Source organism: Geotrypetes seraphini, chromosome 12, assembly GCF_902459505.1.
Source record: "Geotrypetes seraphini chromosome 12, aGeoSer1.1, whole genome shotgun sequence".
In the NCBI taxonomy this organism is placed as follows: domain Eukaryota; kingdom Metazoa; phylum Chordata; class Amphibia; order Gymnophiona; family Dermophiidae; genus Geotrypetes; species Geotrypetes seraphini.
In genome coordinates, this window is record NC_047095.1 from 49,994,266 (window position 1) to 50,020,171 (window position 25,906).

The 25,906-nt window shown below is 41.6% G+C and overlaps 1 protein-coding gene across 1 annotated transcript in view; it reads left to right on the forward strand.

Moving 5' to 3' along the window:
- The window catches only part of TM2D1 (TM2 domain containing 1), a 68,509-nt gene extending 42,636 nt beyond the window's left edge, over positions 1–25,873 (forward strand). Inside the window, exons 6-7 of the mRNA XM_033916836.1 lie at positions 16,909–17,028; positions 25,370–25,873. Coding sequence (XP_033772727.1) covers positions 16,909–17,007 — 99 coding nt within the window. The 3' untranslated portion in view covers positions 17,008–17,028; positions 25,370–25,873. The remainder of the gene's footprint in view (positions 1–16,908; positions 17,029–25,369) is intronic.
- Positions 25,874–25,906: the final 33 nt, after the last annotated feature.

The following is a 25,906-nucleotide window of genomic DNA, read 5'->3' on the forward strand; positions in this document are numbered from 1 at the left end:
TTGAACACTACTAAGGGTGGAGGAGGTGTACCTGAGGCCACATTTTGTTACATTTGAAATATATGAGAGTATGTTTAACAATTTGTAATTCTACGGAGGGAAACGCTGGATATTTTGGAGGTTGGGTAAAGTATTGGAAAGTTGTGTTATATGATTCCCAACCATAAATGAAACAGATTTAAATAGTGCCATCTTTAGTGTGGATGGTCACAGATAGTCATGAAAATTAGAAACCATTCTGCTATTGGAAGTTTTTTAGTATTTATTTATTTCATTTGTGCGTCGCACATACCTTTACAAGCTCTAGTCTAGGCGATATTACAGAGGAAGGGGTTAGAAGAGGGTAGGGAGGACTATGGAGGGCAGGAAGGAGAGGACAGAAGCATGTCAAATATTTCATACAAATTCCAGATAGGAGCACCATCTATGCAAATTATATCTAAGGACTCCTTTTACTAAGCCGCGTTAGGGCTTTAACACGCAGAATAGCGCGTGCTAAATTGCCGCCTGCGCTAGACCTTAACGCCAGCATTGAGCTGGCGTTAGTTCTAGCTGCGTAGCGTGGGCTTAGCGCACGCTAAAATATGTGCACTAAAAATGCTAATGCGGTTTAGTAAAAGGAGCCTTAAATGAATTAAAGGAATAGGGAAGGGACTGTTTCAGGGTTGCCCGAGTCCGGTCCTCGAGATCTACTGGCAGGCCAGGTTTTCAGGATATCCACAATGACTATGCATGAGAGAGAGATTTGCATACGAAGAAGGCAGTGCAGGCAAATCTTTCTCATGCATAGTCATTGTGGATATCCTGAAAACCTGGCCTGCCAGTAGATCTCGAGGACCGGACTCGGGCAGCCCTGCGTTAAACAATAGAATTTAGTTAATAAAATAAAAAAGATAGGGGTAAAAACAATGGAATAAAATTTAAAATAATTCATAAACATATAGTATATAGTGCTTGGTCACGTGGAGATTGCTGTGTAGGATGTCCATAATAAACAAGAGTCCAGCAGTACGTGCTACCTTAAGGTTTAAGCAGCCAAGAGAAGAAACCTGAGGGAGCTTATTGGAGCCAGCCTGCCACTCTCCAAGCACAGCAGGAAACAACCAGTAACCCCAAATACCCAGGGAGGCATCCTATATAGCTTGCCAACCTAAAGAAAAACCGTGGGATCCAGACAATACTTCCCACCGGCACCGTGGGATGTAGACTGTAGTTTCCCAATGTAGAGAAAAACTGTGAAAACAAGCCAGTATATGCTTCCCCTCCCCCCCCCCTTTTCTCCCACACCCCATTATAATACTTCTGGTTATATTTTTGACATTTACTTTTCTTGTGAAAGACTATTGGCAACATTTTTTTTTCCTCTCTACTCTGAGCACTGGTTGTTGGAATGAATTTTTGCAGTATTTTAAACATAAAACAGACGTCCAAACTTGTCAGCCAAAAATATACACAGCATAATTCTGCGTATTCATCTTTTCATTCACGGGCACAGGGGCTTTGGGCGCCAGAGTTTGGGAGAATGTCTTCTAAATTTTGAACAGTAGCTAATGGTTAACATATATTTGGCAATTTTTTCTGACTGAACTATATATCCATTACTGAACAAACAGTGAGTAGACAGTTGAGTTTTTATTTATTTATTTAATTAAATATAACAATTATAATACATACAATATTCTAAAGCAATATGAGTCCACATCAAGGAAGAGAAAGAGGATATTCTTAAACGTACATAACCAACAAATAAAAGTGGGGTTTTTTTTAATTTAAATTTTTATATTTCAAAAATAAATTCAAGCAAGGAGGCCGCATACATACAAGCAACCAATATACAAAGTGGAGCACTCCTTCTAACTCACAAAATCTAGAGAACATACCATATGAAAGAGAAAGAATTACGAAAATAACATTTTATTAATAAGGACAAACACCTAAGTAGAATATGGATACTGGGAGGCTCATTTTCAAAGTACTTAGACGCACACAGTACCTATGGTACTTTGTTTGTCTAAGCCCCTCTTTTACTAACCCGTAGAGCGGGTTTTAGCGCCGGCAGCAGTGATAACTGCTCCAACGCTCATAGAATTCCTATGAGCGTCGGAGCAATTACTGCCGCTAAAACCTACATAAAAGTAAAGTTGTTTTAAGTGTTTGAAAATGAGCCTCTTTGTGAGTAATGGTAAGCGTAACTTTGGCTTCCTTGAAGATTCAGATAGCAGCATGGCTTGTTTTAAAAGTTGCTTGATAGGGGCTTAGACTCGCACCCAGATGTGAATTTCCTCAGAAGCATAACATTTGCTGTTACCAGTTCATCCAATCACACCTCTATGGAGTTTCAAGTTATTTGCTAGGCATTGGGTTTGTCAACAATTGAACTTCCAAAGAATTCATTACACTTTTTGGTGGGTAAATGTGTGTACCACATATAAATATGAAAGAATGACTGCGGAGTGTCTGGGGACTAGTAAGTCATTTAATAAAGTGTGGAATCCATTGACTGCATTTGTTGCAGTAAGGGTCATGTATCTTTCTTTTTCATTAGATTTCCTTACACATCCAGAGGGTGGGTGGGTGGGGGGAGGGAAATGTATTTTGAGGAGTTAAATTACTTAATTATAATATTGTAATCACAGGGTGGGTGGGTGGGGGGAGGGAAATGTATTTTGAGGAGTTAAATTACTTAATTATAATATTGTAATTACATCATATGTATTGTATTAATAATTGAGATGAGGATGGGAGAAAATGACTGTATGCAGTATTTTATGTTCAATCAATTGTATTGCACTATCACAGTTTGAAAATCAATAAAGATTTTTTTAAAAGGCATCTTTAAAAGACTTTACTATAAAGATGGCATTTCTAGAAGATTAAAAAGAGTGTCGGAGCTACAAGCCTTATCTTTTCTAGTCTGGCACCCTTTTTGCATTTTATGGAAGCTGGGGTTTCCATTAGAACAGCCTCATGCTTTCTGCTAAATGTGGTCTTGGTCTTCCATGTCAGTCAGACTTCTCCCAGTCATTATTTTTTTACAGAAGGAGGGCAATGAATTTTGTAATATGCATTTCTTGGATGTTCAGAGGGTGTTATTTCGGTATGTGAAGGTCATGAATGACATTTGTAGGTCAGGTTGCAAGGGCAGTGTCTCCAAATGAGGTTTTTGGGTTTGTTTGTTTTTTAATTTGCACATTCTATAATACTGAACCTTACTCCTAAACCAGGGTATGTGAAGTATGATCTTAAGTCTCTCAAATTTACTGCTAACACTCATTGAAGGAGGTTGACCTGCCATCTCAAACATTAATAATATAAAAATAAAATTCCAGCTTCCATAAAATACAAAAAGGGTTCCAGACAACACAAGATGAGATTTGTAGCTGATGAACACTCAAAATGTCACCTATACAGTAAAGTCTTATACAGATGCCTGTTTCAGAAGTTCAGAAACATCAAATGATATTTCTAGGTCTGGTTGCCTGTGTAAAGTGTTCAGTGTTGCAAGGAAGGAAAAATCGGCTATCAAGGCTTCTATTGTACAGTGATTGAGAGGCAGTGATTTCAGTTTATATTTTCAAGAGGCATTTGCCTCTTAAGAGTTTCTGGGCATACTCTACCACAGAGCCATGATGGACAGAATTATGTTGGTTTCCCTACTGAAATTGTAAAGCAGCCACTTTTGGTCTTCATTCCACATCTCCCAACACTATTGGTTGGATGTTCATGTTGCCTTTGGTACCGGAGTTCAGGCAGTAGGAGCCTCTGTATCTTGCCTGCTGTAAGAATTGCTTTGCTACATCATGTGTATTCTGAACTGATCTGGTAGATGAAAAAAGGGGCAAAAATTTGGGTTTACCTGCTTATTTTCTTTCCTTGAGTCCAAACAGACTAGCCCATAATCTCACCTGGTTATCTATAGAAGTTATCCATTGAACTAAGAGTAGATTATTCATTTTACTAAGTGTCTTGTGGACTGACTTGTGGCTAAGGAGTATGGATTTCCTTCTTCTGCGGTTTTATTGGGGAGAGGGTGTTAATGGTTGACATTGGCTTCGTTACTGGACTATTGGAGAACTGATATTGCATGGTACCTCTTATAGGGCAATGCTCAGAGTTTTTATAGATCTATCTCTCTGTATGCTGGCTGAGGGGCATAACCACATATTCTGGCTGGTCTGGTTGAATTTACAGAAAGAAAACAAGCAGATAAGACCAAATATATTTTTCCTCAAGTATTGTCAAGGGATGAAGACCTTTGCAATCAAGACTCTGGATTTGAATATTTCTATAATTGTTCTTTCATATTGGAAGTGTAGAGTATATTGATCAGCAAAACAAACTCCTACCTTAATGCATTTTGAATTACATTTTTTAGACAGAAGAGTAATGTAATGTAATGTAATTTATTTCTTATATACCGCTACATCCGTTAGGTTCAAAGCGGTTACAGAAAATATACATTAAAAATTATGAGCAAGAAAGGCACTTTGAAATTCCCTCACTGTCCCGAAGGCTCACAATCTAACTAAAGTGCCTAGAGATTAGCAAAGAAGTGAAGAGTTCAGAAAAAGGAAAAAATAAGAAAGAAAACATTCTAACAGGAATGTATTGAATTAAGTATTATGGAAGATAGAGGAGAGGAGAGAAAGAAATAGTTGATAGTTTGATAGTTAATAAGGTTGATAGTCCCAGGAAGCCTTGTCTCCTCCAATGTGATGGTCTCCTCCTTACAGTCCTTATGTCTCACTGCCCGTGCTCCAGCTGCTACCCTGAATGAGTGCTTCAAGGAGACTGCTCCAGATTAAGTCTGCAGTAGATACCAGTTTTCCTCCTCTGAAGAAAGCCATCTGGTGCCGATCTCTGTGTGTGAGTGTGAAATAAACAAGAGTGAACACCTTTGCAAGGCACTGTATAAGTTCAGTCATCTTCAGAAATGCCAATTTTATGTATGCAAGTGATCAGATTCATAAAATGGTTAAAAAAAAATCTGTGTTAGTGCAGTTATAGACAGTGTTCTTACCTGTTATAGAGAGTGACACAGGGACAAATTTTTCCCCATCCCTTTGGGAACTCATTTTTCAATCCCATCCCAGCAAGTTCTTTTCCTGTCCCTGCCCCATTCCTGCAAGCTCCGTCCTCATCTGCACAAGCCTCAAACACTTTAACATCGTAAGTAGCAACATTCTAGAACTCAGATTGTGATGTCATAATGCCTCATTCCACCAATGCCTAAGCTCCGTCCTCATCTGCACAAGCCTCAAACACTTTAAAATCCTAAGTAGCAACATTCTAGAGCTCAGATTGTGATGTCATAATGTCTCATTCCACCAACGCCTAAGCTCTGTCCTCATCTGCACAAGCTTCAAACACTTTAACATCATAAGTGTTCAAGGCTTGTGCAGTTAAGGCAGAGCTTATAGGAATGGGATGGAGATGGTACAGGGAAATTGAGTTCTGTGGGGACGGGGACAAATTTGTCCCGGTGTCATTCTCTACCTGTTATACCCCACAGAAAATCTTTGTCCTACAGGGATGGTATATAAGTAATTGGTTATTTTCCGTTTTATGCTAACAATCCGGTTGGTAAAAGAAAATGCTATTTAAGTTTTACAAGACCACTGACATTTAAAGAATGGTCTCTGGCACAATATTTAGGATTGAAAGATGTGGGTAATTTTTCACAAGTGAAGCTTAAGATATTACAGTAGTTTGAAAAACAAAGCCAATTTTTTCCCCATAAATCAAGATGATTTCTGCCATATGCTGCACATAGTACTCTTCATAAAGACATGGATTTCAGCTATAAATGTTTTGATGTTCTTTCATAGAAACTACTCAATCTTTCCAAAAATGCATTAAACATAGTAAATAAAAAAGGGCCCCAGTTGTTGTTCTGCCATTATACACTGTAAACTGAAAAAATCCCACTCAAAATGTTTTTTGTGGTATCTTCCACAGAACTTGGCCGATTCTCATGAAATATAGTGCATCATGTCCTGAATGAAGTTTATGTAAAATGTTGTATTTCCCACCACAACACTACCTTGTGAAAATGAAGAATTGTTATGGGCTACGCGCAGAACCACGACCTTGTGAAAATGAAGAATTGTTATGGGCTACGCGCAGAACCACGACCTTGTGAAAATGAAGAATTGTTATGGGCTACGCGCAGAACCACGACCTTGTGAAAATGAAGAATAGTTATGGGCTACGCGCAGAACCACGACCTTGTGAAAATGAAGAATAGTTATGGGCTACGCGCAGAACCACGACCTTGTGAAAATGAAGAATTGTTATGGGCTACGCGCAGAACCACGACCTTGTGAAAATGAAGAATTGTTATGGGCTACGCGCAGAACCACGACCTTGTGAAAATGAAGAATTGTTATGGGCTACGCGCAGAACCACGACCTTGTGAAAATGAAGAATTGTTATGGGCTACGCGCAGAACCACGACCTTGTGAAAATGAAGAATAGTTATGGGCTACGCGCAGAACCACGACCTTGTGAAAATGAAGAATAGTTATGGGCTACGCGCAGAACCACGACCTTGTGAAAATGAAGAATTGTTATGGGCTACGCGCAGAACCACGACCTTGTGAAAATGAAGAATAGTTATGGGCTACGCGCAGAACCACGACCTTGTGAAAATGAAGAATAGTTATGGGCTACGCGCAGAACCACGACCTTGTGAAAATGAAGAATAGTTATGGGCTACGCGCAGAACCACGACCTTGTGAAAATGAAGAATAGTTATGGGCTACGCGCAGAACCACGACCTTGTGAAAATGAAGAATAGTTAGGGGCTACGCGCAGAACCACGACCTTGTGAAAATGAAGAATAGTTATGGGCTACGCGCAGAACCACGACCTTGTGAAAATGAAGAATAGTTATGGGCTACGCGCAGAACCACGACCTTGTGAAAATGAAGAATAGTTATGGGCTACGCGCAGAACCACGACCTTGTGAAAATGAAGAATAGTTATGGGCTACGCGCAGAACCACGACCTTGTGAAAATGAAGAATAGTTATGGGCTACGCGCAGAACCACGACCTTGTGAAAATGAAGAATAGTTATGGGCTACGCGCAGAACCACGACCTTGTGAAAATGAAGAATAGTTATGGGCTACGCGCAGAACCACGACCTTGTGAAAATGAAGAATAGTTATGGGCTACGCGCAGAACCACGACCTTGTGAAAATGAAGAATAGTTATGGGCTACGCGCAGAACCACGACCTTGTGAAAATGAAGAATAGTTATGGGCTACGCGCAGAACCACGACCTTGTGAAAATGAAGAATAGTTATGGGCTACGCGCAGAACCACGACCTTGTGAAAATGAAGAATAGTTATGGGCTACGCGCAGAACCACGACCTTGTGAAAATGAAGAATTGTTATGGGCTACGCGCAGAACCACGACCTTGTGAAAATGAAGAATTGTTATGGGCTACGCGCAGAACCACGACCTTGTGAAAATGAAGAATTGTTAGGGGCTACGCGCAGAACCACGACCTTGTGAAAATGAAGAATTGTTATGGGCTACGCGCAGAACCACGACCTTGTGAAAATGAAGAATTGTTATGGGCTACGCGCAGAACCACGACCTTGTGAAAATGAAGAATAGTTATGGGCTACGCGCAGAACCACGACCTTGTGAAAATGAAGAATAGTTATGGGCTACGCGCAGAACCACGACCTTGTGAAAATGAAGAATAGTTATGGGCTACGCGCAGAACCACGACCTTGTGAAAATGAAGAATAGTTATGGGCTACGCGCAGAACCACGACCTTGTGAAAATGAAGAATAGTTATGGGCTACGCGCAGAACCACGACCTTGTGAAAATGAAGAATAGTTATGGGCTACGCGCAGAACCACGACCTTGTGAAAATGAAGAATAGTTATGGGCTACGCGCAGAACCACGACCTTGTGAAAATGAAGAATAGTTGTGGGCTACGCGCAGAACCACGACCTTGTGAAAATGAAGAATAGTTATGGGCTACGCGCAGAACCACGACCTTGTGAAAATGAAGAATAGTTATGGGCTACGCGCAGAACCACGACCTTGTGAAAATGAAGAATTGTTATGGGCTACGCGCAGAACCACGACCTTGTGAAAATGAAGAATTGTTATGGGCTACGCGCAGAACCACGACCTTGTGAAAATGAAGAATTGTTAGGGGCTACGCGCAGAACCACGACCTTGTGAAAATGAAGAATTGTTAGGGGCTACGCGCAGAACCACGACCTTGTGAAAATGAAGAATTGTTAGGGGCTACGCGCAGAACCACGACCTTGTGAAAATGAAGAATAGTTAGGGGCTACGCGCAGAACCACGACCTTGTGAAAATGAAGAATAGTTAGGGGCTACGCGCAGAACCACGACCTTGTGAAAATGAAGAATAGTTAGGGGCTACGCGCAGAACCACGACCTTGTGAAAATGAAGAATTGTTAGGGGCTACGCGCAGAACCACGACCTTGTGAAAATGAAGAATTGTTAGGGGCTACGCGCAGAACCACGACCTTGTGAAAATGAAGAATTGTTAGGGGCTACGCGCAGAACCACGACCTTGTGAAAATGAAGAATTGTTAGGGGCTACGCGCAGAACCACGACCTTGTGAAAATGAAGAATTGTTAGGGGCTACGCGCAGAACCACGACCTTGTGAAAATGAAGAATTGTTAGGGGCTACGCGCAGAACCACGACCTTGTGAAAATGAAGAATTGTTAGGGGCTACGCGCAGAACCACGACCTTGTGAAAATGAAGAATTGTTAGGGGCTACGCGCAGAACCACGACCTTGTGAAAATGAAGAATTGTTAGGGGCTACGCGCAGAACCACGACCTTGTGAAAATGAAGAATTGTTAGGGGCTACGCGCAGAACCACGACCTTGTGAAAATGAAGAATTGTTAGGGGCTACGCGCAGAACCACGACCTTGTGAAAATGAAGAATTGTTAGGGGCTACGCGCAGAACCACGACCTTGTGAAAATGAAGAATTGTTATGGGCTACGCGCAGAACCACGACCTTGTGAAAATGAAGAATTGTTAGGGGCTACGCGCAGAACCACGACCTTGTGAAAATGAAGAATAGTTAGGGGCTACGCGCAGAACCACGACCTTGTGAAAATGAAGAATTGTTAGGGGCTACGCGCAGAACCACGACCTTGTGAAAATGAAGAATAGTTAGGGGCTACGCGCAGAACCACGACCTTGTGAAAATGAAGAATAGTTAGGGGCTACGCGCAGAACCACGACCTTGTGAAAATGAAGAATAGTTAGGGGCTACGCGCAGAACCACGACCTTGTGAAAATGAAGAATAGTTAGGGGCTACGCGCAGAACCACGACCTTGTGAAAATGAAGAATAGTTAGGGGCTACGCGCAGAACCACGACCTTGTGAAAATGAAGAATAGTTAGGGGCTACGCGCAGAACCACGACCTTGTGAAAATGAAGAATAGTTAGGGGCTACGCGCAGAACCACGACCTTGTGAAAATGAAGAATTGTTAGGGGCTACGCGCAGAACCACGACCTTGTGAAAATGAAGAATTGTTAGGGGCTACGCGCAGAACCACGACCTTGTGAAAATGAAGAATTGTTAGGGGCTACGCGCAGAACCACGACCTTGTGAAAATGAAGAATAGTTAGGGGCTACGCGCAGAACCACGACCTTGTGAAAATGAAGAATTGTTAGGGGCTACGCGCAGAACCACGACCTTGTGAAAATGAAGAATAGTTATGGGCTACGCGCAGAACCACGACCTTGTGAAAATGAAGAATAGTTAGGGGCTACGCGCAGAACCACGACCTTGTGAAAATGAAGAATAGTTATGGGCTACGCGCAGAACCACGACCTTGTGAAAATGAAGAATAGTTAGGGGCTACGCGCAGAACCACGACCTTGTGAAAATGAAGAATAGTTAGGGGCTACGCGCAGAACCACGACCTTGTGAAAATGAAGAATAGTTAGGGGCTACGCGCAGAACCACGACCTTGTGAAAATGAAGAATAGTTAGGGGCTACGCGCAGAACCACGACCTTGTGAAAATGAAGAATAGTTAGGGGCTACGCGCAGAACCACGACCTTGTGAAAATGAAGAATAGTTAGGGGCTACGCGCAGAACCACGACCTTGTGAAAATGAAGAATAGTTAGGGGCTACGCGCAGAACCACGACCTTGTGAAAATGAAGAATAGTTAGGGGCTACGCGCAGAACCACGACCTTGTGAAAATGAAGAATAGTTAGGGGCTACGCGCAGAACCACGACCTTGTGAAAATGAAGAATAGTTAGGGGCTACGCGCAGAACCACGACCTTGTGAAAATGAAGAATAGTTAGGGGCTACGCGCAGAACCACGACCTTGTGAAAATGAAGAATAGTTAGGGGCTACGCGCAGAACCACGACCTTGTGAAAATGAAGAATTGTTATGGGCTACGCGCAGAACCACGACCTTGTGAAAATGAAGAATTGTTATGGGCTACGCGCAGAACCACGACCTTGTGAAAATGAAGAATTGTTATGGGCTACGCGCAGAACCACGACCTTGTGAAAATGAAGAATAGTTATGGGCTACGCGCAGAACCACGACCTTGTGAAAATGAAGAATAGTTATGGGCTACGCGCAGAACCACGACCTTGTGAAAATGAAGAATAGTTATGGGCTACGCGCAGAACCACGACCTTGTGAAAATGAAGAATAGTTATGGGCTACGCGCAGAACCACGACCTTGTGAAAATGAAGAATAGTTATGGGCTACGCGCAGAACCACGACCTTGTGAAAATGAAGAATAGTTATGGGCTACGCGCAGAACCACGACCTTGTGAAAATGAAGAATAGTTATGGGCTACGCGCAGAACCACGACCTTGTGAAAATGAAGAATAGTTATGGGCTACGCGCAGAACCACGACCTTGTGAAAATGAAGAATAGTTATGGGCTACGCGCAGAACCACGACCTTGTGAAAATGAAGAATTGTTATGGGCTACGCGCAGAACCACGACCTTGTGAAAATGAAGAATTGTTAGGGGCTACGCGCAGAACCACGACCTTGTGAAAATGAAGAATTGTTAGGGGCTACGCGCAGAACCACGACCTTGTGAAAATGAAGAATTGTTAGGGGCTACGCGCAGAACCACGACCTTGTGAAAATGAAGAATTGTTAGGGGCTACGCGCAGAACCACGACCTTGTGAAAATGAAGAATAGTTAGGGGCTACGCGCAGAACCACGACCTTGTGAAAATGAAGAATAGTTAGGGGCTACGCGCAGAACCACGACCTTGTGAAAATGAAGAATAGTTAGGGGCTACGCGCAGAACCACGACCTTGTGAAAATGAAGAATAGTTAGGGGCTACGCGCAGAACCACGACCTTGTGAAAATGAAGAATAGTTAGGGGCTACGCGCAGAACCACGACCTTGTGAAAATGAAGAATTGTTAGGGGCTACGCGCAGAACCACGACCTTGTGAAAATGAAGAATTGTTAGGGGCTACGCGCAGAACCACGACCTTGTGAAAATGAAGAATTGTTAGGGGCTACGCGCAGAACCACGACCTTGTGAAAATGAAGAATTGTTAGGGGCTACGCGCAGAACCACGACCTTGTGAAAATGAAGAATTGTTAGGGGCTACGCGCAGAACCACGACCTTGTGAAAATGAAGAATTGTTAGGGGCTACGCGCAGAACCACGACCTTGTGAAAATGAAGAATTGTTAGGGGCTACGCGCAGAACCACGACCTTGTGAAAATGAAGAATTGTTAGGGGCTACGCGCAGAACCACGACCTTGTGAAAATGAAGAATTGTTAGGGGCTACGCGCAGAACCACGACCTTGTGAAAATGAAGAATTGTTAGGGGCTACGCGCAGAACCACGACCTTGTGAAAATGAAGAATTGTTAGGGGCTACGCGCAGAACCACGACCTTGTGAAAATGAAGAATTGTTAGGGGCTACGCGCAGAACCACGACCTTGTGAAAATGAAGAATTGTTAGGGGCTACGCGCAGAACCACGACCTTGTGAAAATGAAGAATAGTTATGGGCTACGCGCAGAACCACGACCTTGTGAAAATGAAGAATAGTTAGGGGCTACGCGCAGAACCACGACCTTGTGAAAATGAAGAATAGTTAGGGGCTACGCGCAGAACCACGACCTTGTGAAAATGAAGAATAGTTAGGGGCTACGCGCAGAACCACGACCTTGTGAAAATGAAGAATAGTTAGGGGCTACGCGCAGAACCACGACCTTGTGAAAATGAAGAATAGTTAGGGGCTACGCGCAGAACCACGACCTTGTGAAAATGAAGAATAGTTAGGGGCTACGCGCAGAACCACGACCTTGTGAAAATGAAGAATAGTTAGGGGCTACGCGCAGAACCACGACCTTGTGAAAATGAAGAATAGTTAGGGGCTACGCGCAGAACCACGACCTTGTGAAAATGAAGAATAGTTAGGGGCTACGCGCAGAACCACGACCTTGTGAAAATGAAGAATAGTTAGGGGCTACGCGCAGAACCACGACCTTGTGAAAATGAAGAATTGTTAGGGGCTACGCGCAGAACCACGACCTTGTGAAAATGAAGAATTGTTAGGGGCTACGCGCAGAACCACGACCTTGTGAAAATGAAGAATTGTTAGGGGCTACGCGCAGAACCACGACCTTGTGAAAATGAAGAATAGTTAGGGGCTACGCGCAGAACCACGACCTTGTGAAAATGAAGAATAGTTAGGGGCTACGCGCAGAACCACGACCTTGTGAAAATGAAGAATAGTTATGGGCTACGCGCAGAACCACGACCTTGTGAAAATGAAGAATAGTTAGGGGCTACGCGCAGAACCACGACCTTGTGAAAATGAAGAATAGTTAGGGGCTACGCGCAGAACCACGACCTTGTGAAAATGAAGAATAGTTAGGGGCTACGCGCAGAACCACGACCTTGTGAAAATGAAGAATAGTTAGGGGCTACGCGCAGAACCACGACCTTGTGAAAATGAAGAATAGTTAGGGGCTACGCGCAGAACCACGACCTTGTGAAAATGAAGAATAGTTAGGGGCTACGCGCAGAACCACGACCTTGTGAAAATGAAGAATAGTTAGGGGCTACGCGCAGAACCACGACCTTGTGAAAATGAAGAATAGTTAGGGGCTACGCGCAGAACCACGACCTTGTGAAAATGAAGAATAGTTAGGGGCTACGCGCAGAACCACGACCTTGTGAAAATGAAGAATAGTTAGGGGCTACGCGCAGAACCACGACCTTGTGAAAATGAAGAATAGTTAGGGGCTACGCGCAGAACCACGACCTTGTGAAAATGAAGAATAGTTAGGGGCTACGCGCAGAACCACGACCTTGTGAAAATGAAGAATAGTTAGGGGCTACGCGCAGAACCACGACCTTGTGAAAATGAAGAATAGTTAGGGGCTACGCGCAGAACCACGACCTTGTGAAAATGAAGAATTGTTATGGGCTACGCGCAGAACCACGACCTTGTGAAAATGAAGAATTGTTATGGGCTACGCGCAGAACCACGACCTTGTGAAAATGAAGAATTGTTAGGGGCTACGCGCAGAACCACGACCTTGTGAAAATGAAGAATAGTTATGGGCTACGCGCAGAACCACGACCTTGTGAAAATGAAGAATAGTTATGGGCTACGCGCAGAACCACGACCTTGTGAAAATGAAGAATAGTTATGGGCTACGCGCAGAACCACGACCTTGTGAAAATGAAGAATAGTTAGGGGCTACGCGCAGAACCACGACCTTGTGAAAATGAAGAATAGTTATGGGCTACGCGCAGAACCACGACCTTGTGAAAATGAAGAATAGTTATGGGCTACGCGCAGAACCACGACCTTGTGAAAATGAAGAATAGTTATGGGCTACGCGCAGAACCACGACCTTGTGAAAATGAAGAATAGTTATGGGCTACGCGCAGAACCACGACCTTGTGAAAATGAAGAATAGTTATGGGCTACGCGCAGAACCACGACCTTGTGAAAATGAAGAATAGTTATGGGCTACGCGCAGAACCACGACCTTGTGAAAATGAAGAATTGTTATGGGCTACGCGCAGAACCACGACCTTGTGAAAATGAAGAATAGTTATGGGCTACGCGCAGAACCACGACCTTGTGAAAATGAAGAATAGTTATGGGCTACGCGCAGAACCACGACCTTGTGAAAATGAAGAATAGTTATGGGCTACGCGCAGAACCACGACCTTGTGAAAATGAAGAATAGTTATGGGCTACGCGCAGAACCACGACCTTGTGAAAATGAAGAATAGTTATGGGCTACGCGCAGAACCACGACCTTGTGAAAATGAAGAATAGTTATGGGCTACGCGCAGAACCACGACCTTGTGAAAATGAAGAATAGTTATGGGCTACGCGCAGAACCACGACCTTGTGAAAATGAATTATTGCTATGAGCTATGCACAGAAGCAGATGATAGTTTGTAAACAGTCTCTGTATCAAAATGTTTTTCACTGAAGAAGACCGAATTCTGCTAACTTGGTACCGCTAAAAGGTTACAGCAGTCGACGATTGTTGAATGCAAGGGATGGAACAAAAATCGCCTTGATGCTGTTTTGCAAGATCCGAGCAACAGGCACTGTGCATCGTAAGCCAAGCAGTGGACAACCACACTCGATTCGCACAAAAGAACACATTGACGATGTACATGATCTTGTACTGAGCCAGGAGGATGCGCCACAAACACACCAAACAACTCGCCAAATAGCAAGAGAAGCAGGAATAAGCCAGACAACTGTGGTTAGGATTAGAGAATGACACGGTGACAAATTCATCCCCGTCCCCGCGGATAACCGCGGGAAACAATCCTGTGTCATTCTTGCGTGTCTATCTCAACCTCAGACCTTCTACACTAACATTCTTCAATGCAAGGCTTAAGGGTCTGTTGGTTGGGCCAATTTATACTCTCGATTCTTCCCATCGAGATGGTTTCCCACGGTTATCCGCGGGGACGGGAACGGTGATGAACTTTGTCACCATGTCATTCTCTAGTTAGGATAATTCATGATCTGAAATTAAAGTGTCTTAAAAAGCATTGTGCCCAAGAGTTAACTTTACACTACAAAGACACACGCCTGAAAAGATGCAAACAACTTTTGACCAAGTATCTGGAGCACAGCATCAGCTTCATCTGGTTTACAAATGAAAAGATATTTACAGTAGCTCTTCCAATTAACACACTTAATGATTGCCTGTACATGCCTTCAACAACACTGAAGCATGAGGTTAATGCCAAACACTTACTATGGATCCGCCTTACCTTCAGCCAATTGGTCAAGGTCTCGGTCGCAATCATGAAACTCAGATTCACAGATCTGTTCTTCATTGATCCTGGAGTTAAGATCAGTGGTGCATACTACCAGGACATCCTCTTGATGCAGAATCTATTGCCAGCGATCCATCACACGTCAGGAGACTTACCTTCTCTTCCAACAGGACAATGTAGAACTGCTACATCGGGAGAGCCCAGACTTCATTGATCCAGACCTCTGGCCTCTGAATTCACCAGGCCTAAACCCTATTAACTACTGGATCTGGACCAGACAGCAATATCTAATGTCAAAGACTTTAAAACAGCCCCTCATCTCTGTATGGGATGAGCTGAAGCAAAGTGTCATTGACAAGTCTGTAGATCAGGGGTGGCTGAGGGTGTGGCTTTGTGCAAATGGAGCACACTTTGAGCATCTGCTTAATTGAAACATTATTTATTGACTTTATATTTTTTCAGCAAGATATACCACAAAACTGTTTAATGTATTTTTATTCAGTTCACAATTCATTTTCACAACGTAATGTTGTAGTGCGGATGAAAATATTTACAATATTTTACATCAACTTCAGGACACAACACACTAAGGGCTCCTTTTACTAAGGTGCGCTAGCGTTGTTAGCGCACGCACAAAATTACTGCGCGCTAAACCACCGGTACGCTTCTAGAATAACACCAGCTCAATGGTGGTGTTAAGGTCTAGCACATGCTATTCCGCGCGTTAAGGCCCTAACGCACCTTAGTAAAAGGAGCCCTCCTCTCAGAAACTGCCCGCAAACGCTCCTACAGCCACTTCATTCCCCAACTCTGGAACCAACTCCCCCCTCAACTCAGACTAAGAACTAATGACATTCCGGAAAATGGTAAAGACCCTCCTCTTCAACTAAAGGTCACCCTCAGTCTACACCCATCCTCCTTAAACCCCACCTCTACCCTTCTTTCTCCATTCTAATCTTCTGCCTAAATTTCTGTATAGTCCACTCTCAGCCTATACTCAAATAACTTGTATCTAAACTAAACTACTTATATTTAAACTACTGTTCTTAATTTGCTGTATAGTGCCTATATCTAAACTGCTGCACAGTCTCGTATGTCCAAGTATTTAAATGTACTGTATAATCTTATATGTCCAATTCACTCCATTGTGAATGTTTACTTGTAAACCGTTCTGAGCTACTGGGAGGACGGGATAAAAATCTAAATAAATAAATAAATTTCAGCCGAGTTCTGTGAAAGATATGACAAAAAACAATTTGTGGGGTTTTTTTCTGTTTATATCTCTGTTTTAAAATGGCAGCTGGGCAGCAATCTCTCCCTATTTTGGCATACCTCTTAAAAACCCATCAGAATGGTTAATTCATTTTTCTACTTTGTGGACTATAATAGAAATTTCTTCGGTATCCTACTTTGCAGGAAGTAGTACTATAAAAGCATAGTTCGGCTTTTTAGCCTACAGTCTCTGAGAACGCTTACTGTTTTCTTATAGATTTGATTAAATATTGTATGCTACAAAGAAGAATTGCAAAATATTGCCTGTCTGCTTCATATTAATGGATTATTTTTATTTTATGTGATTATTTTTTCTCCCTTCCAGATTGTCGGACCTTCGGATGGCTCTAGTTACATCATAGATTACTATGGAGCAAGACTTACTAGACTGAGCATTAACAACGAAACATTTAAAAAAACATAAGATGTTCTCATAAACTTGCCAGTAAGTGTTGGTCAGAATTTAAAAATATAGACATATTTGCAGAATTGAATTCTATAGTATTTATATATAGGATAATCTTTTGCTGATAAACCATGATTCCTAAATTGTTGATCTCGACAAATAAGCTGATCAAACAGCAATGCAAGTACAGTGGTACCTCGGTTTGCGAGTGCACCGTTTTACGAGTGTTTTGCAAGACGAGCAAAACATTTGCAAAATCGGTACCTCGGAAACCGAGCATGGCTCGATTTACGAGCGCCCCCCCCCCTGTCTCGAACCGGCAACCCCCCTGCCACGATCCGACCCCCCCCCCCGATCCAACCCCCCCCTGCCGCTTCTTACCCTCATCTGGGCACTCTTGAAAATCGGCTTCCTCCTCTGCTGGGCCTTGAGCATGCTCAGATGCTCAAGGCCCAGCAGAGGAGGAAGCCGATTTTCAAGAGTGCTCAGATGAGGGTAAGAAGCGGCGGGGGGGTGCCCAATTGTGTCGGGGGGATGTCGGATTGTGGCGTGGGGGTGCCCAATCGTGTCAGGGGGGGGTCGGATCGTGGCGGGGGGGTGCCCAATCGTGGCGGGGGGGGTCGGATCGTGGCGGGGGGGGTGCCGGTTTGAGGCAGGGGGGTGCCGGATCGTAGGGGGGGGTCTGATCGCGTGGGGGGGCCTTCGAGGGGAGCAATGCCGGTTCTCGGGGGGGGGGGGAACGCATCAAAGCGAGTTTCCATTATTTCCTATGGGGAAACTCGCTTTGATAAAAGAGCATTTTGGATTACGAGCATGCTCCTGGAACGGATTATGCTCGTAATCCAAGGTACCACTGTATTTAGCTGCTTATTTTGTATTTTATAAACTAATTTATAAGGGCCCCTTTTACAAAGTCGTGGTTGTGAGTTCCAGTATGACAATTGTGGCACAGCCCATAGGAACTGAATGGGCTGTGTCGCATTTTCCATGTGGGAATTGCTACTACAGCTTTGTAAAAGGGGCTCTAAATGTGCATTTATAAGAACATGTGTATTTTGTCAGTTCTCTCCGAGCCTCGGCAATGATAAAGTCTGCTGAATGTACTAGCTCTACAGGGACCCCTGTCGTGGCTCAACAGGTCAGTGCACTCGCCCTGTAGTCCCCAGGGTCCCAGGCTGGACCCGGTTCAATCCCCACCTCCGCAAGGGAAATTCAAGCTGGTTGAACAAAAAAAAAAAGCAGGATGCAAGCAGATGCCTAAATGGGTGATGTCCAATGCCAGGATGTGACAGTAATCCTACAGCTCCTGTAAGTTTTTGAGCATGTGTAGGAGTTCCCACAATATTCTCAGTTTCCATTTTTCCACTCTGCCAAAAGGATGTAAAACAAAGCCCAAGATTTTTGACATATTAGTAAAGGCAGAGAATACATCGTAATAATAATTTATTTTTATATACCACCTAACCAGCAGTTCATAGCGGTTTACACAATAGGTACTCAGCATATAATATAATATCATACATAATAAAATTCAATGCAACTAATACAAGCATTAAAACTAATGAATAAAAAACGCAATATAAACTAAAATAAGTATAGATAAAAAGATTAAAAGTACATTATAATATGAAACTACATGATAATATGAAAATCAGTAATGTATATTATATTGTTTAAATGGGTTTTGAGATCTTTTAGAAATTGATAGTAAGAAATGGAGAAACAAGAAGATTCAAACATGAATTCATTAATCCTGCTTAGAATGCTAAGGTCCTATCTAAAACATTTTTGTAACAACATGCATTTGCTGAAGGAAAATAAACTCAACCAGATCTATGAATATTTTTCTTAGAAATAAAAAAACTAAAATGAGAAACAAGGTAAGCCGGTGCTAAGCCAAATAAAACTTTAAAACAAATGCATCCAAATTTAAATAGCACTTTAGCCTCGAACGGTAGCCAGTGAACCTTTTGATAATATATACTGATATGATCGTGTTTTTTCAGATTAAAAATCAAACGAATAGCTATATTTTGTATGATTTTTAATCGGCTAATAGTTATTTTATATGATTCCAGATAAATAACATTACAATAATCCAATATTGAAAGGATTGAAGATTGAATCAGGATTTAAAATGATATAAATCAAAATATTTCCTAATAGTACGCAGTTTCCAGAGGACAATAAAACATCTCTTAACCAGAGAATCTGTATGAGCCTTAAAAGATAAGGACCGATCTAAAATAACCCCTAAAATTTTCAGCGTAGGAGATATCGAATAAGATTGACCTTTTAGAAGTAAAGTTGTTTCAGTAATTTTTTCATTAGGACTAGCTAGAAAGAATTTTGATTTGCCCGGATTTAATTTCAATCTAAATGTAGATGTCCAAATTTCCACTGGTGTATAAATAAAAGCTATATAATTTAACACTTCTGAAGTGAGTTCAGTTAAAGGAATGTACTTAAACGTGAAGCTGCTTCTTATAGATACACATTTCTGTACTGCTATAGCCCCATGATGGCTGTAATGTTGTCTTCTGTTACTTCCTTGCAGACATGGTATTTGTTTTTAATTGTACAGATGAAATTGCTTTGGGGGGGGGGGGGTTCTATGCAGTATTTTGCTTTTTTGTAATATGCACAATTTACTTGTCTAACAGAGTATGTAGTAAACTTCCTCACTATAATTATAGGTAATGGAAGTTTTGGGTATTAGATCTGTTAAATGCAAGTAATACATATGTCCTTCAGAGAATACTCCAGCAAATCACATCATGCACAGAGTCAAGTAGCATGCTTATCTAGACTTGCAATTGTAAAAAAAACAAAAAAACAATTGAGCTATGTAAATGGCTTAATATCAGCTGATATTAAGCCCATATTTTCTCAAGCATTACAACTGAGATTCTATGGTTTTCTCATAGCAATAATTACTTCGTTCTAACCAGATGCTAATTACTGTTACATAATGAAAGAGAACTTTTAACTACTGAAATGCATGAATTTGGACATTACTCCCGTAGAGACAGACTTAATCCTTGACTTTGTCCTTTTCTAGGGTTGATGCCTAAATTTCCATAATTAATTGCTGGCAGTTAATTGGGGAAGGTGTCCCTTCTTTTATTTATTTTTTTTTTTTTTAAAGATATTAAAGAAAATCTAACTTATGTAAGGGGAGCCTTTTGCTAAGGGGGTAGGGGTAGCTTCAGAGGCACTATGTAAAAATGATTTATTTGGATTTATATCCTGTCCTCCCAGACGAGAGTGTGGTGCAGTGGTTAAAGCTACAGCCTCGGCTGAGGTTGTGGGTTCAAACCCACACTGCTCCCTGTGACCCTGGGCAAATTACTTAATCCCCCCCCATTGCCCCAGGTGCATTAGATAGATTGTGAGCCCACCTGAATAAACTTATGTAAACCATTCTGAGCTTCCTTGGGAGAACAGTATAGAAAATTGAATAAATAAGAGCTCAGAATAGGTTACAAATTTACATAGACAATAAAGCATAACAGGCTAGGCTATACATAATAAAGTAGGACAGGGGTATAGTATTGTAGAACATGACAGTATATTTTAGATCATGACGTGATAGGACAATACATAGGGGAGCATGATAGTACTCGGAAGCATTGCGTTACTTAATGGTGGTGATGTTATAAGTTTGGTATTTCACTGCAGTAACTTATAGAGCTTGACAGTACATTATAGTGCCTGACAGTACGAAGTGTGGTAAGGCAGTACATAACAGAGCATGACAGTTTATGGTATGGCAGACAATACATAACTGTAAATGATAATATATGCTAGTTATGGTATAGCATGGAATGTCTGGCCAAGTGTGGAGGTGTCAGCAACAATTGTGAATGACAGTACATGGCATGGCAAGATAATGTACATAAGAGTGCATGATAATATGTGTTTGGCATGATATGGTATGGAATGTATGGCAGGGCATGGAGGTTGATTTTTGTTTCGTAAATAGTGGTACTTTGACTGGAGCTATTTCATAGAAGGTTAGAGGACCAGGTGAGTTTTTTTATTACCTTCCTGAAGTTCAGTAGTCCTTCTAGTGATCTGATATGAGGTGGTAGTTGGTTCCAGACGCATGGTAAGTAGCGTGATTAGGATATTTTCCGGACATTCTCAAGACGAAGGGAGCGTTTTGAAGATGTGTAGGCTTCTTTCTTCTTGCGAGCAAAGTTGTTGGTTTGGGAGTGTAAGGTGGCACACTCATACCCCCCCCCCCCAAAAAAAAAAAAAGCTACTAACAATTTAGGTAAGCTACGAGACCCCCTCCAAATTCCCAGATCCCTGATTTTTGTATGCCAAAATTTAAAACACACCTACACACTCGCCACAGGATCTTAAAGACTATATATTAAAAAAAATAATAATAATGATTCACAAATCTTATCTGGTAACCTATTTTAAAGTATTAACAAAAGCCAGCAAAAAATCACTGTACCATGTAGACTCCAGACTGAGCCCCAGAAGGCAACAGAATAGTGTTCAACATGCGATCTAAGAGCTACCAAGTGCACATGGCACAGCCAATGAAGCTAAATGTGAAGGATTGGTATTATGAAGTATCTTCTAAATAGGAATCAAAATCTTAAATTCAATTCTAAACCATATTGACAACCAGTGATTAAAAAAGGGGGGGCGTTTTACATGATCAAATATTTTCACTTTTCTCCAAAATTGAAGTTCATTTAAGGAGCCCAAAGTAGATTATTATAATAATATAATGAATTTAGTATACCAGAAATTACAAATTTCTCTATCTGAATACCTCCATCATAAAAATATACAAAATCTGAAATAAAGTTTTCAGTTGATGGCAAACAGTTGAGTAGTGATTCTTGTGCAGCAAATGCACCAAAGGCCATTCAACTCCTATAGGCTTCAGTGCATTTGTCTTGGAATCACTGCCATGGCTTTGTAAAAGGGATCCCTAAATATAGGAAATGAGCTATCCAGTGTCAGTTTATAGTGCAGACCATGCATGGTTGGATAAAGCAAAATTAGCGTGTGTTTTATCTCATGATATCCTGGTACAAGACAAGAGTCCAAATGAGTCTCAGGGCTCACACCTTCAAAGACCTTATATACCAAACAGGCCACTAAACATACTGGTAAATTATGCCTGAAAAGGTAACCAGTGCAAGCAGATTAACAAGGGAAATGCACCATCATGCTTTTGAGATTTAAAATTTAGTTTTGCCACAGTATTTTGTGGTGATTGAAGTCTATAATGTAGCTGGACGGATAGCGTCATTTAAAAACAATTAAAATCTCATTAGGAAAAAAAATGGCGCCTACACAAAGGGCACCAGAACCCTGACTATGGAGATGCCTACCAGCGTCTAATGGTAAAATAGGCATAATTAACGCCTACATTTCCAGCACCTGTCTTTCCTGGAGGTGTGATTCTTTATATGGTGCCATCGCTTGATTAACACGTATAGAAAATCCAGGCCTATGTGTATAGCCTTCAATGGAGACTGCCCTAACATTGTTGGCTGGGCCCTTCATATGTTCAGAGTCCAAGATGGTGCCTATTTTAATCTTATTTTATAAAGGGCTCCTTTTACTAAGCTGCGATAGCGGTTTCAGGGTGCTTAGAGCGCGCTGAATTGCCCTGCGTGCTGCACCTTAACACCAGCATTGAGCTGGCGTTAGTTCTAGCCGCACAGCGGGGGTTTAGCGCACGCTAAAATCCTGCGTGTGCTAAAAACGCTATCACAGCTTAGTAAAAGGAGCCCAAAGTGTCTCTCTGCCTTTAATAAATAACGTGCTTGGGAAAACTGCAATAGTACGCAAGTTTAAAAGTACAATTTATATCTACTCTAAAGGTGGAGTAAATGTGTGCACTTACTCTGTCTCTACCCGTGTATGTATATTATCTTGGTCGTATGTTGCAACAACATCTCTGCTCAGCCCAAATTCTAACATCTGGGACACCTGCGTGCAGGGTTTTGTCAGTGTGCATGCCAATATGCATATAAACAATTTTTTAATAAAAAAGACTCCTATAATTTGGCAGAATAGTATCACCATGATTTTTAATGTTAATTAAATGTCTGACTATAAAATAAATCCTAATTTAAAGGCTAAATATTATACAAGGAAGAAAAAGCAATGTATATTCTTAGTTATGACAGTAACAATGTTCCAGTTTGGAAGCACTTCCCTATCTATAAGAACATAAGAAGCGCCATCTCCGGATCAGACCTTCGGTCCATCAAGTCCGGCGATCCGCACACGCGGAGGCCCTGCCAGGTATACACCTGGCTTATTTTATAGCCAACCATATCTTTATATGCCTCTCTCAAGGAGATATGCATCTAGTTTGCTTTTGAAGCCTAGGACTGTCGATTCCGCAATAATCTCCCCTGGGAGAGTATTCCAGATGTCAACCACTCTCTGTGTGAAGCAGAACTTCCTGATATTAGTCCTGAACTTGTCCCCCCTTAGCTTCATTTCATGTCCTCTTGTCCGTGTCAAATTGGACAATGTAAATAATCTCTGCTCTATTTTGTCGATTCCTTTCAGTATTTTGAAGGTCTCGATCATATCCCCACGCAGTCTCCTCTTCTCAAGGGAGAACAATCCCAGTGTTTGATGCAATGATTGATGCAACATTTCAACTCGGATAGCTTGATTAGAATGCTCTCTGGTAGCAATATACCCCATTAAGGAATAGAAAATTTCATTATTTTTTTTTTTTTTTGACATGGGGTTTGGCGCAGACTATGGGAACCTTATCTTAGGCAGTGCTCCAAGCATTGTGAAACATATGAGGGAACCACTTTTTGCATTTTCATTATTACTTTGCTGGAGGTAAGAGTGACTTGTCTACTTCATCCAGGAGAAAATGTTAAATCATGGGATAAGGATTTCTTCATACCAGATATTTAATGTAGGGTGGTTGTTTTTATTTACACTGTAAGGAGATTTTCAGAGCACATTTTCCCAAATTATTTAAATGAAAATGTTTAAGTGACACAATGGGGTCTTTTATTAAAGAGCTTTAGATTTTGCAATTACCACACCTTGGCATAAAACACTAATGTGTAGGAAGTGCAACTTCAAAATGGCAACTTTTGGGGCGGGGATGGGTGGGAGACGTGCCCAGCATGCCATTTTTAGTTCCCATGTAAAAATGTCCATTAGTGCATAGTACTGTAATCACAGCACAGATGCACATAATTCAACTTAAGAGGCGTTAAATGGACCTGTGGTAACTGTACGAGTGTCAGTTAGTTGCATGGTGTGTTGTGTACCACCTGCAGGTTGATTTCTCTGCCCATGCCATGCCTAGTTACCACTCCCAACACAAAATGCACTTAACACACATCTTTGCACATATTTTCTGTTAACCCAATGTACAACTTTCCCTCCATAGTCACTTGCAAATTTGGCTATTTGTGAATTGCAAAACAAGCAGCTTCCCTCCCTCCCGCCTCCAAAGTTTACCATTAAAGCCCTGGTGGTGTACCGGTGAAGCAGAGCAGGAGGCATCTTCCTACCCTCCTGCCCCGTGCAGATCCGCTATCAAAAATGGCTGCCTCATGTTCCCACGTCAGTCTCGTGAGTTCCCGCGGTCTTGTGAGATTGATGTGGGAACTTGAGGCGACCATTTTTGATAGAGGATCTGCCCGGGGCAGATTGCTCCTGCCCTGCTTCACTGCTAGATCACCAGAGCTTTAAAGGTAAGCTGTAGAGATATCTGGGAAGTGAGAGGGAGTTAGGGTGGGGGCCCTAAAGTTATTTGTGATTTTTTTTTTTTTTTTTAATATTCATGAGAGTTGTGCTCTTAACCCCTATGAATATGAAGGGAGACCTGGAATAATATTACATTACACTACATTAGTGACTTCTATTCCGCTTGTACCTTGCAGGTCTAGGCAGATTACAAAGAAGCTAACTGGACATTTCCAGAAGATTTGCAGGTTAGGTAGCGGTATACATGGTTGATACTTTGGAGAGAAAAAAAAATTACAAGAGGGTGAGACTATTAGGGGGGATTTACAAGGGAGGAGAAAGGACACGGGGAAGAGTTAAAATATCTGGATAAATTTTTTGAATAGCAAGAGTTTTTATTCCTTTTTGTAATAGTCAGCACATACGTGCACTAGCATCTAACGTGCACTAATTGACATGTTAACTGCCTAATGCACTTTAGTAGCAGGCCCTAGTGTTTGATGGTGAATAACTTAGGACTACTGTATTAATGAAATGTGCTGTATTAGAATGCCACCCAGAAACCTTGTAAAACGGGACAGGAAGTCCCTTGACACGGAAGTATCAGAAAGTGTTGATTTTAAACTAGTTATGTAAGTTTTCTAAATCTCAATCTTCAATCTCTTCTAAGGTTGCAGAAGAATTGCAGAACATAAAAGAAACGTCGGCCTCCGTTCTTCTGCTTCTCAGGCGTTTTACTGTGAAAACGTTTTTGCAGTATTAAGACATGTAAACTGTAGATACTAAAACTGAATCAGTGCTACTCTGTTAATATTTTCACTTCAGATCTGTTTGAGAAAATGAAATTGGAAAAAACATTTCATGCCAAGGATAGTTTATTTAATGCCACGTAAACCAGGGTTTTGTTTTGTATATGTGTAAACATAGGAAAGTCCTTATCACCAATTATTTTATTAAGCCACTTAAGATGTTTAACTTGTCTACTGCTGGAGCAGGCTTTTATTTATACAGTTTTCTCGTCTTAGAAAAACTGTTTCTTACAGAGCAGTTTATGTATATAATTTTGCTAATCTGTACAGCTAGAAAAAAATGTATGTGTATATTATTGGGGTATGATTGTGTAATTAAAGCATTGTAAATGTCATGCTTTCAATAAATATTTTGAGTGTTTCAAGTTTTTTTTCACGCATTGTGGTTCTTTAGACAA